Below are 12,994 nucleotides of genomic sequence, written 5' to 3'. Positions count from 1 at the left end.
CCTATAAAGAGAGCATGATGGAGTTTTAAACTGATCCAGACACATACACATACAGACTAGTCTTACATCACACACATCAAGCTGCTTGCCCCAGCTAGTGAGAAAAAGAAGAGTGATTAGAACCAGCAGTGTTTCTGGCTGCTCTGGGTATAGGCTTTTGCATATGCAGAACAGAGTTGGGGGCTTTATTCAGTCTGATGGTGGTTCCTGAGCCTCCCACACACACACACACACACACAATCACTTTTTTGCTCTCACCAGAAAAATACTCTGGTGCATTGTATATGACAGTTGAAGTCACTCCCTCATCATAGTTGATCATTGCTGTCATCCATCAGTAGAACCCTTTATTCTATACTGCTCTTTATGTCCCTTTGTCTACACATACTCACACATTGCTATTAGAATGAAAATGAGGTGAGCCTGGTGTAGTTGGAATAGTCCTGCTGGCTATTAAATGTGTTTGTTTAAAGAGCCCAAATCATTATCGTAAATTTTCCTTCCTTACATCCCATATATGGACACTAAGCTGCAAAAATAGCCCTTTTTGAATAAACAGTTTTGTGATGTCAAAAAACCCAATGCATTAGATGATGCAGCCACCAATTCAGCCTACCATGGGCAAGTCTGCTTATTCAACTTGCAGTTATAAGGAGTGTTTCAGCTTGGGCTGCTTTTTGAATGAGGCACAAAGCAGGGCAACCAACCAGAACAGAGATAATTTACATACACTTTATGGCCAAAAGTATGTGGACTCCTTATCTTTGAGTTCAACTGCTTCAGCCACACTGCTTGCTAACAGGTGTATAAAATAAAGCACATAACCATATGATCTCCATAGACATAGACATAAACATTGACAGTAGAATGGGTCTTATTAAAGAGCTCGGTGACTTTAAACGTGGTACTGTCATAGGATTTTTGACCACATAGGGCCTTTGTCATAGGAGCTTTGCCACAAGTCAAAGCAGCAGACCACGCAAACTCCCAGAGTGGGGCTGCCGGATGTTGAAGATTATAACACCTATCTTCTGCTGCATTGCTTACTACAGAATTCCAAACTGTCTGTGGAAGCAACATCAGCAAAAGAACTTAAAGTGAAATGAAATGGATTTCCGTGGTTGAGCAGCGGCACACAAGCCTAAGATCAAAATGCACAATGCTGAGTGTCTGAAGTGGTGTAAAGCATGCTGTCGCTGTGCTCTGGATCAGTGGAAATGTGTTCTCTAAAGTGATTATTCAAACTTTACTATCTGACAATCCGATGGACGAATCTGGGTTTGGCGAATGCCAGGAGAATGCTACTTACCGGAATGCATATTGTTAACAGTAATTTTGGTGGAGGAGGGCTTTGGGCTAGGCTGCTTACTTCCAGTAAAGGGTGATGTTAATGCTACAGCATATAAAAACATTTTAGACAATTATATGCTTCCAGCTTTGGGGCAGCAGTTTGGGGAAGGCCCTTTCCTGTTCCAGTATGACTATATCCCTGATTACAAAGCAAGGTCCATAAAGACATGGTTTGATGAGTTTAGTGTGGAGGAACTCCAGTTGCTTGTGCAGAGCCCTAACCTCAACCCCACTGAACACCTTTGGGATAAGCTGGAACCTTGATTCTGGGCCAGGCCTTCTCATCCAGCATCAGTGTCTGACATCACAAATGCTCTTTTGACTGAATAGGCACAAATTTCCACAGATACACTCCTTCCCAGAAAAGCATGGTTTTGGAATGGGATGTCCAGCAAGCTCATATGGGTGCAAAATATAAATGTTCACATTTTTCCATGTTTAACCCACTTCAGGCATGTAGTGTATATCAGTCTTGAAGGCACAGTAACAAAAATGTATTAAGAGAGGTTTGGAAATTTTCATATAAACTTTTTTTAGTTTATAAACTGCATACGTAAAATATGTAAATATGACATGAGAAAAAAAAAACATTTTATATAATTGTGTAGTTGACCAAACATTTCACTGTCTTGTTTGTTTTGTGACTGATAGAATATTCTTAGTGGATTAAATGCATTGGCCTCTTTGAGAGAGAGAGAGAGAGAGAGAGAGAGAGAATGTGTGTGTGTGTGTGTGTGTGTGTGTGTATATGTGTGTGTGTGTGTATGTATGTATGAGACAGAGATAGCTATAATGGTTTTAGCATGATGGCTATTATTAGTGCTAATTCAGGGACAGACTGAACCTTAAGAGTGAAGTACATTGTTCTCACATTCACCTGAAATGCAGTCTCTCACACGCACACACATTTTCTCGCCACCTGAAAAGTCTCATATTAACTACCCACCCAGGCAGTGTGATTTTAATGGCTTGAATCTGAACCACTGTTGGTTTGTGTGCAACTGCTGGTGTATGTGTGTGTACTTCCGCTAATGAGTGCTGCCACTGATGTGTATGGTCACTGGAGTGTGCATGCTCTTATACCCTTATACCCTTTCCTTGTCAAGTTTATAATGTTAGGTCTTATGGCTTTAAAACTTGGGGAATTCTGTGCCAATGCACAGAGTAAAAATATGCAAATATGCATAAACATTTACAAAATGTTTAACTTGGCACTAAATCCAACTGGATTAGCGTTACAGTTTTTTTTTTTTGTAGAGGGTTACAAATTCAGTAAAATGAATAAAATAAAGATATTTTAGCATCATCACTGTTCTGCTTTTCCCAAATACAAATTCTCAAATATTGGTTTGAAATATTGTTCATATCTAATCATCTCTCTGATGCCAATCATTTTAATAATTATCTGTTGAAACTGCTGTGGCCCTGATGCATCCCTAATTAATATGAAATAATACAAAGTATTATGACTGTGTTTAAAATTGTCCTCATAGTGGATCTTATTACATAAGTGTGGTTATTTTTAGCAGTGTTATACCAAGTTGTTCTAGAGAGATTCCATTGTCAGCTGAAAAAAATGAATAATTTGTTTGACATATTTAGTTATTTAATGACCCATTAGAAATTGATGTGTACAGCAAAGGAATATAGCGTTTTCATACCATTCTTCCATGGAAGGGAAAGTAGCAATAATAAACAATAATAAAGTAGCATATAATTTGCTTTCAAGTGCACACATGTCCCACACACATGCACACAGACACACACACATTCTCAGCCACATGTGGTGGCATGTAGAAAGTCTTCTGCTGTGGTCTTTTCTTTCTCTCACCATAAGGACTTGTTCTCATGACTTTACGCTGAATGCGTGTGTGTGTGAGAGAAAGAGAAAGAGACAGAGATGGCGGAGGCAGCTGTTGGGGTTTACCCTTTGGGTGTTTGATGGGGTGTCTGACCTCTTCGACCCCCAGCTGTGTGTTTATGCACCTCTGCACCTGCCCCAGATGATCGAACACATGAAAACATACACACATACAGATGGCTTGCTCTGCTCAGATCTCATCCACCAGCCTGAGTAGACTAACAGAAGTAATGAGAGCGAAGGAGAGAAACAGTACAAGGGAGATGTCCGAGCTGCCTCATGTACATGTTTTTTGGTACTTGCTGATAACGATACTGATACCACCAAAATGAATAACATAGAATTGTTATTAGTGTGAATGTGTGCAATGTACCTTAACAGATAAATCATCAAAATCTAGTTGGTTTTAAATGACATGCATTAGCTTGCTATGTTATAAAAGTTACCTTGATACAAGTAGCGTTGCAGTGAAGAAAAAGTGTTGTTTTTTTTTTTTTCAGGTGGTGGTATAAATGGGTAGGACAATATCCTCTCGCTACAGACAAAAAACAGCTCCTTAACATTATGCTTCGCAATTCTATTTAGTCAAACAGAGTAAAGTCGGCATATACGAACTTTAGTACTGCTATTGTAAACTTCTTGCCTTGTTTTGCTATCTTGTATTTTTACACCCGTGTTGGGCAAGTGATGGTATTTGTGTTTTTTTAAACACGGGCTAAAATGGCACAGTGCTCTTCATTGGAATTTTTTCCAAAATATTGTGAAAATACTGAATTGTTTATCCAGCACCCCTTACATCATGTTTCCCCTTCCCACTATTCCCAACCTGTCACTCAGCTATCTCAGAGACCCTCCCTGAATTCCCTCAAAAATACATTACGGTATTTAACGATTAACGATTCTCATTGACTTTGTTGTTGTTTGTGTGTAAAGGTTTTGTAGATGTAATCAGTCAGCCCCAAAGTCAAGTCAAAGTATAGAGACAACATCAATTCAAACACTGACATAATGTGGTGTGCATTTTGCCAGGTATTGTACTTAATGTGACAGAAAATGTTGTCTTGGTCACTGTTGGAATTCAGAATTAAAACAGCCTTGAACCAAACATTTGCAGTTCAAATGCTTTAAGTCCATTACACGCCATTAGCCCTGTGTTTGCTTACGGCAAGCGTGTGTGTGTGAGTGAGTGAGTGTGAGTGTGTATGTGTGTGTGTGTGAGTGTGAGAGAGAAAGAGAACGAGCTCTCCTCAGTGGTGCTGCTTGGCTAAATTTATGGTTTCCCAAAGTGGTCAGTAAAAGTCAATATACTGTTCTGCTTTACATTATAGGGCACCTAATGACTTTATCAACTTTATGTGAAGAATTAGTTAACTAGTGTTTCTGTAAGTCTGTTGGCCTTCACCTGCAAATGTTACTAAAGTTATAAGAGAACTTCCAACTGAGGACAAACAGCACCTGACTTCAGTCTAAATATATTGTAAGACACATTACATGTCTCTATTATTTTATTTTCTTCCTTTTATTTACAGTTATTTGTCTTAGTCCAACTGATGAAAACACGGTCAATTCACATTCTGTTTATTGCAACATAAACCCGCGGTTGTAAAGTCTAATGACTATGGACAGTTATTGCAGTCAGCTTAGATATTTGCAATCATCTTGAATAATTGTGGTCACATGATTATATAATTCTTGAGACAGACCAACAAGATGGCAGGCTTTTTGGGTGTAATTGTTGTGTTTCAAAATAGCTTAAGAATTTTATGAGCACGTACTGATCATAATCGATTCTAACTTTTCAAAATCAATTCATTTGAATCATCCTCAGGACATTGCATTACTTACTATGCTTCAGTGCAATTTTGTACCCTTACTGGAGCATGAAAAAAAGTATCATATGTATCATTTTTATGATATTTCTAGATATTGGTTTCCTAGGCTCAGCTTTTGAATTCCATTCATGAAAAAGGTTTCTAGTGTCAGCTAAAAGGCCATTTGTGTGTGTGTGTCTGTCTCACTGTATGCAAATTTCTATAAAATCTAGTACCCTGCAGTACTGGCCCTGCTGTATGTATTTTATAGAGTTTTCACTCGTACAGAGTTTCTGCTTGCCTTCATCCTCAAAATGTGCCGGTAAGCCACACACAGACAGGAAGCTGCAGAAATAGGAGCCTTCCTTTGTACAAACTTGGACACACACACACACACACACACACACACACACACACACACACACACACTCCATCAAACTACTAATCCCACATATAGCTCTTCTCATGGAGTTTCAGGGTAAGCAGATCCCTGGTGCTCTGGACAGGTGTGAGCTCTAATGGTGTGAGTGCTTTCTTCTCTTGTGTCTTGAAAACTTGTAAAAATAATTCTTCAGTCCAAAAAGGCAAATGTGTTTGTGTGCTGTCTGGTTTTTGTTCGCCTTAATTAAAAAGTCCTTAATTGTGGTCTTACTTGGGGAAAAAAAAGAAAAAGAAGAACTGTGTCCTGTAAACATGGATTTCCACAAGAAGAATTACCTTTTGTATATCCAACTATGACTTAATTCATGGAAACAAAGTTGTGCTGAAAGTTTTCTACACTTTTAGGTCTTAAATCTTTTCCCAGTGTCCTGATTGTGCTTTGCCGATTGTGTGAGTGAGAGCTGCACAGTGTTACTGCAGTGTCCGACAGACTGGCATTTTGGAGCTATTAATGACCAGTGAGTGTGTGTATGTCTGTGTAGGTGGAAAGAGGGTGAGTACTGCTCCGACATTGGAGGTGTTGGTTCAGAGCGTGGAGCTGAAGGTGTGTCAGCGGACAACAGTGTGGTGTGCATCAGGAACAGTGGGAGCTGTTAAAGTGTGTGCCAGGACAGTGGGTGAGTAAAACTAAACACTCTTACAGTTTAGTGCTAGTGAGGGACTGCACAGCTCTCTACAAACACTCTAATTCTTTACTGTCTCGCCCCATGTTGCTTCCTCTTTCATTCACTTGTTTGTCTGTAGGCTTGCATGTGAGTTTATTTTTTTTAAGTATAGTCGCTTCATTATTAGACATCATTTTGTTTTCTTTCCTGTCATCTAAATAGCAGGGATTGCAGCGAGTCATTGCAGTGTTGTCATACACAGACAGTTCCGATTTTTTACAGCCAAGCCTACAGCAAAGGTTTCCAACCATGCAGAGTCTCATGGGGTGGGGGGGCATGGGGGCGGGTGGGCTTTCCATATAAACAGTCAAACACAGAAGGGATCCACTTCTAAACTGATGTTTGCATTTTTATTACAGTTAACTAGCGCATTTTTTCATTGATAGTTTTTGTTTTAGTAATAGTTATAGTTAAATATAATGACCCTGACTTGGAGTAGTGTCACAGGTAACAGTGCAGAATGAGTTTTCAGCGGGAGTGCACTGCAGAGCCAGTGCTCCAGACGTTTTTCAAAACTGTCCCTGAACCATCGTGAAACATCTTGTCAGGATTCTGCATGCCTTTATGGGACATCAAACCCCTTTCTTCCACATAAGGGGTGAGCATGTTATTCACTGCATCCTACATCAGAACCATCATTTCCAAACCTTGTAGATGCTGAATACATACCAAAACAATTATCAATTAAATTATGAATTACAGATATTTGGCCCTGTTCTATGACAATACTTTTTTTAAACCCAAAATATCACAGTATTATACATGCATATAATACAAGGAGATTCGCTTGAAAGAGGCCCTGAATATTCTGTAATAACTCTCTCTAGGATGAAGCAATCTGAACAAAACAATGTGCAATGTGCTCCTCAGTATATGGAGCTTTGAAGAAGCCGGGATGCTCCTGCGTCAGAGCAATGAGGTAGGTGCCGGACAGCCATCGCAACGTTTAACCTCCGTTTCCAACTTCTGGGTGCATACCTCCGTATCCCTTCAAGATTCAGATTGCTTCATCCTAACGGAAGTTACAACAGAATATTCGGGGCCTCTTTCGAGTGAATCTTCCTGTACATGCAGTGCACTATTATTAACATTACATGCAAAAAGACGTGTAGGCTCACTGGCTATTTTGCATAGCAAATTAAAATGCCTCTAAAATGTAAGCTTCTCCGCAATCCATCATTCCACATCAAATCACTTCAAATGACTGTTTACATCTCAACAATTAAATTATGCAGTAAAGTAAAAAAGAACAAGTCTGCAGAATTCCCCTTTAACATTGTTCTATAACCTCTGAAGTGTGTCAGAAGCCAGAAGTGACATGGCACGGGTAAATCAGATTTTTAATTATTTTTTTTATATATAAACTGCAGCCTAGTGGTATGATTCTTGCTTTGTGGCATATAGACTGAGAACCACTGGCCTATGTGACTTGTAACCATTAAGAGTGCCAGTATGCATTGTGCATTGCGTTTGGGTTGTTTTCAGTAAATGCGTGTTATGTGTTGTATATGTTTAGTGTGTTATGTACAAAGTATGCATGTTATGTTGCAACTATGTGTTGTGCATGTTATTATCTGCGTGTTTTGTGCTGCAGGTATATGTGAGGAGCAGAGGGAACAGCTGGTGGTTGTGCTGCAGGGCCCGTCTGACACCCGGGAGCTGTACAGCAGGCAGTGGTTGAGTGAGAGCCGCCGCCCGCAGTCTCTGCTCGCACCAGACCTGCTTACCTTCTCTCTGCAGATCCCACAGCCTGTTGGAGACTGCCGTAACTCCGGTGAGTACAAACGAATACATGCACACACACACCCCCCCTTTTTCTTACTCACTGTCTGGAGCTCTCCTTCTCTTTGTTACAGTTATTCTCTCAGTCTCTCTCTTTTTCTCTCTCTCTCTTGTTGTTTTTGATGTCGAAGAGACATGATTACATTGAGGACAACCACGTTGTGTTTTAAACACAACATACGATTGCTGACTTTACATTTAACTGCCTAGTTACCATACCAGCTGACAGTATATTGTGGCAGGTTAACCTGAGTGCCACCTTTTACAGTACTAGGAATAGATGTCTGAAGGGAATGGTTGAAGACTGAAGTATTCTGGCTATTTGCTCCTGCAGCATTCAAACTTATTTTCATTACCGCGGTCAAATAGCTGGGTAAGTAGTAGCCTACGATAGAAACAAGCACAATTCATTTAAGTTCCTATAAGCTGCTAGAACTTTTGAGCTTGATGTTGCTATTTTTACATGTTGACGCTGAAAAATAAAGCACGGTTCCATGCCTCATATCGGAAAAAACGGTAAAGTCCCGGGACAGATGCAGCTGTGTAAATGTTGCTGTGGTAACCGAAAATTGGTGATGATCAAAAGGAGAGCTTTGACAGTGATTTTTATTTATTTATTGTGATTGTTGCATCCCTCTTCTCACCCTCCTTTTTTCTTTTCGATCTTCCTTTACCCCTGTCCTCATATCAGAACAAATGGGTGATACTACATTGTGTGTTCTTCATGTCAGTCTTTGTGCCCACACACACTCCTTCTCAAGTCAAGTCAAAGTTTATTTATATAGCACTTTTTACAGAAGGCATTGTCACAAAGCAGTTTAAGCATTAAATTAGACAGTTTATTTATAGCTGTTTTTGGACCTAGATATAGAAACTCTGTTTTGTCTGAGTTGAGAAGGAGGAAGTTACTCGACTTCCAGTCTTTTATGTCTTTTACACAGTCCTCAATCTTATTAAGTAGAAGTTTATTATCTGGTTTGGTCATTAAATACAATTATATGTCATTAGTGTAACAGTAGAAATTGATGCTGTGTTTACTGATAATGGTTTCCAATGGTAGCGTATATAATGTTCCTTAAGTAGAGCCCTGTGGCATACTTTACTTTTGTAAGAATAGATGATTCGCCAGTTACAATCACAAAATGATAGCGATCAGTCAGGTAAGATCTGAACCAGGAAAGAGCTATTCCTTTTACTCCAACAAGGATTTCTGGTAAGACAGAGTGGTCTGCTGTTTTAAGATCAAGTAGAACCAGCAGAGATGCATTTTCTTGGTCAGAGAATAATAAGAGATTGTTTACAATTTTCACTAGTGCTGTCTCTGTACTATGATGAGGCCTAAATTCCAGACTAAAATTTTTCATGTATGTGATTCCTATGCACATAGGAGCATAGTTGTTGTGCCACAGTGTTTCCAAAATCTTTGATATAAAGGGAAGCTTTGAGATATGTGTATAATTTGATTGCTTGCAGGGGTCGAGATTAGGTGTCTTAATCAGAGGTCTAAATACTGCTGGTTTAAGAATGTTTGGTATATAGCCATTGTTGTTTGTTGAAGTAAGGTAAACGATTCTTGCCTCCCTGCAGTGATTACAGTGTACTCAAGATCTGGATTGGCTTTGTAGGGCAGCAGGGTTTTAGAGGTTAACTGTGCATTTTAATTTTTGTCTGATTGTTTCAATTTTATTATTGAAGAAATTTATAAAATAAAAAAAAATCGTAAAGCATTCAGTCACTACCCAACCATTGCATAGCACTCTCTTCTTGTATCTGTTAGAGGCTTTATTACTTTATTTCATTTCTTTATTCATTATAATGTGATATAAGCATTTGTTTCCTGCCCACGTAGTGCGTGCTAGTCTCTGTGAGAGGCCCAGCAGAGGTCATGACCTTTCACCTAAAATACTGAAGAGCTTCCTATAACTCGGTTATGAACTCTGCTCCCACGAGCCTAGCGAAAGCACAGAGTTTGTGATGGTAACATTTGGGAAGAGCTTTAGCGCTTGGCAGGAAGATCAAATACGCATAGTCTGTCCCATGTGGCTGTGCTGCCTCTGCACTCAGAGCAGCATGTAGGTCATGATTACAGAAAGAGAAAAAATACACATACATTTTATGCATGTATCTATAGTAACAAGCCTATTCCTGTCGTTTCAGTAAGATATAAATATATAAATTAAAATAATGGCAAAATAATCTTGAATTTGAAATTTTATTCATAGTTTATTTGTGAATTAATTTTACAGTTCAAATATCGTCCTCTAAACAGCAGGACCTGCCAGAGGCCTAGATTAACTTTCTGAAGCATCCCTGATGCCCTGATCTTTACTGTAAGAGCAAGACAGTATCAAGCTTGAAATGAAGAGCTGAGCCTCCGCTGCCTCTGCTCTGTTCATTGGGTTTATCCTCTGATATATGCAGCTGTACAGAGAATATTTATGTTTATTACCTAGTACGTCAATTATGCATTATAAAAGCACTTAGTGTTTGGGCCGGCCTCTGTAATATTTCTGAGTGCTCTTCACATATTTTATAAACCTTATAATAATCTTTTTCATAATCTTATGCATAACTCTAGCCATGTCATTTGCTTGGAGTGGGAGAGTCCCAAAGAAGCCAGATGAATTTGGAACCCCTCTTGTCCTACATCTCTCTCTCTATCCCTCTTTTTCTCTCTCTCTCTCTCTCTCTCTCTCTCTCCCTCCCTCCCTCCCTCCTTCTCTGTCTTGCCCCATTCTCTTGAACACAGCCCCAAAGTGCTATTCAAATTGTTAAGTTTAATTACCTTGAAATGACATGTAAATAATTCCCAGACTGCTTCAATGTTTCTTACCACGTGTTCTAATCTTTTGCTCACAAAGTCTCTTAACGAAAATGGGCTGCCTTTGAATTCCGCCACCTCCATCTGGTTTGGATCTAATTGTTTACCAGTGAATTAAAAAGAAATTCCAATTTACTTAGAAAATGGGAGTTGTGCACTCCCCAAACTCCTGTAGACCCAGACCAATCTGTTTGGCTTTAACAAGCTAGAGGTTGGAACACACTAATAAATTAAACACAATTAAAGGAGCTGGATTTATCACAGAAAGATCCGAGAAGCACATCTTTGAACAGTCTCTTTTTATGGACATCGGGGCAGATGGTAATTTCATACTCACTGTTAACCCTTTACTATGCAACATATTAGTTTCATATTTCTTCTGATCACATGGTCACTGCAGAAGGCTTGCCATCATATCATTTTTTTCCCTGTTGGAGGAACGTTTTGACTGAAGTTGAGTCAAGTTGAGCCAAAATAAGTAGTGGGGATTTGATGTGATCAATGGATGAGAAGTAGCAGGAATTTTTTTATGGAGCGTTACCCATACGTACTACTAATATGTCTTATTTAGGGAAAACCACACCATTTCTTGATTGAGCAGATCATGTGTATCTTTAGTAACTAGTAAAATCTTCTTTATTAGCAATAAAATGCTGCTTATCAGCTGATCCCTGCTGCTAATCAGTTTTGTGGTGTAGTTAATAGTTATTTTAATGCATTTGTCTATACAACACTGTTTGTGTGTGTATATTTTTGAGATTTTTGGGATTGCTCAAGGGGGCCACATGAGGTCAGGATTCTGACTTTTCCACATGAACATACAGATTGCTTCAGTTGCAGCTTTTGAGATAATCCTATATTTTCATGTTGCTTGAGCCATCTAAGCCTTCAGGCAACAAAGCAGCTCCACACTATTGTAAGGGTTTTTGCTTTCGACACTGTTGTTCAGGGTTTTGGTATCAGTGATGGGGATACGGATACGGATATATATGGTGGAGACCACACATGTATGCATGCCAGTAGACAGAGCTTAACGGCGGTGTGGGGTTAAAATACTCATGGCAGGATCTGTAACAGTAGTTTTTAGAGTTAAGAACACGCTAACGGAGCCGCTTACCTGAACAGCTGAGCTGCTTCTTTTGGTAATCACTCGGCTGCCCCTCTGTGGGCACTTACAGTCTGAGTTAATGTTACTTAGAAAGCAGAAGGAACCGCTAGACTCTCGCCGTATTGTCTCGATTAAGCCTTTAGCATAGCAGCCCGCTAGCCGGGCCTGTGTGTCCATTGGCCCCTCTGCAGTGCACCTCTGTTGGTCAGCTATATCATTCAGCAGTGGGGTCTCATGGCCCGTCGCTTCAACCAAGCCAGAAAAAACACTGAAAATTACTGATACTGACAGTGTAAACGATGTGATATTTGCTGAACTGATGCGCAGAGATGCAGCACGAGTGAACAAGACGCACATATGAGACAAATGACTTGAGAAATTTGGATGTGAAACAAGATTCAGCTCCGTATTTGAGCCAGAGAAGCTGCTATGTGCTTATGTGTAAACACCACAGGTTTATCTGTATAAACTGTTAAGAACTGTTTCGCACAATAAATATATTTTACATTTACCTAAGTTGTTAAATATGGTTCTTATTACTAATGATATAATAGTAAATACTAATACACAGTAAATAAACAAAAATAGGTTTTCTTAAGCATCTAATAAATATAATCCAACTAGTTATTGCCATCTAGTGTTTTATTTGTGATGCAGTTTTATTTGTGTATGTAGATTTTACCAAAAAAAAAAGTATTTTAAAAATGTAACTATATAAATATCAGGCTTTATAGATTAGTTAGGTAAAATAGAGTTAGTATCGGTATCTGTACTCTGTTTTGGCCGATTGTAAAGGATCAGGTATCGGTATCAGAATTGGAAGGGAAAAAAGTGGTATCGGTGCATCTCAAGATATTATCAAATATGTTTGATAATTATGACTCAAAACGTTCACGGGTCCTGTATTGTGAGATGGTCAGAAATGTACTTAGGGAGTGATCCAAACAACAGCCAAGCAGAGAGCTAGAAGAGCAGAGAAAAAGATGAGATGTGCGTGCACGCTGCCTGAAGAGTGGAGCGGAGATAGAGATGCTGTGCGTAAAACACAGGCAAAAAAGAGCCGTTATCACCCCCATATTAATCCTCCGTTTGCTCTTTTGCTATGCATGAAGGCGCGAACTGGTCTAGTTTAATTCTGTGTTATGTGATGTCTGA

At 39.3% G+C, this 12,994-nt stretch overlaps 1 protein-coding gene across 11 annotated transcripts in view; it reads left to right on the top strand.

Moving 5' to 3' along the window:
* The window catches only part of LOC118800430 (vacuolar protein sorting-associated protein 13B-like), a 402,625-nt gene that overhangs the window by 75,682 nt on the left and 313,949 nt on the right, over positions 1 to 12,994 (top strand). For 9 of the 11 annotated variants that reach the window (XR_005006236.1, XM_036560640.1, XM_036560641.1 and 6 more), the window contains exons 18-19: positions 5,946 to 6,080; positions 7,723 to 7,902. Coding sequence is in view for 10 of the 11 variants with exons in the window: in XM_036560640.1 (XP_036416533.1) it covers positions 5,946 to 6,080; positions 7,723 to 7,902 (315 nt within the window). In the remaining variant the exon portion in view is untranslated. Of the gene's footprint in view, positions 1 to 5,945; positions 6,081 to 6,567; positions 7,158 to 7,722; positions 7,903 to 12,994 lie in introns of those variants that run through there. The other 2 variants (XM_036560649.1, XM_036560650.1) reach the window with 2 other exon arrangements.

The sequence above is a fragment of the Colossoma macropomum genome, unplaced genomic scaffold, assembly GCF_904425465.1.
Source record: "Colossoma macropomum unplaced genomic scaffold, Colossoma_macropomum, whole genome shotgun sequence".
In the NCBI taxonomy this organism is placed as follows: Eukaryota; Metazoa; Chordata; class Actinopteri; order Characiformes; family Serrasalmidae; genus Colossoma; species Colossoma macropomum.
This window is presented reverse-complemented; position numbering and strand designations above follow the sequence as displayed.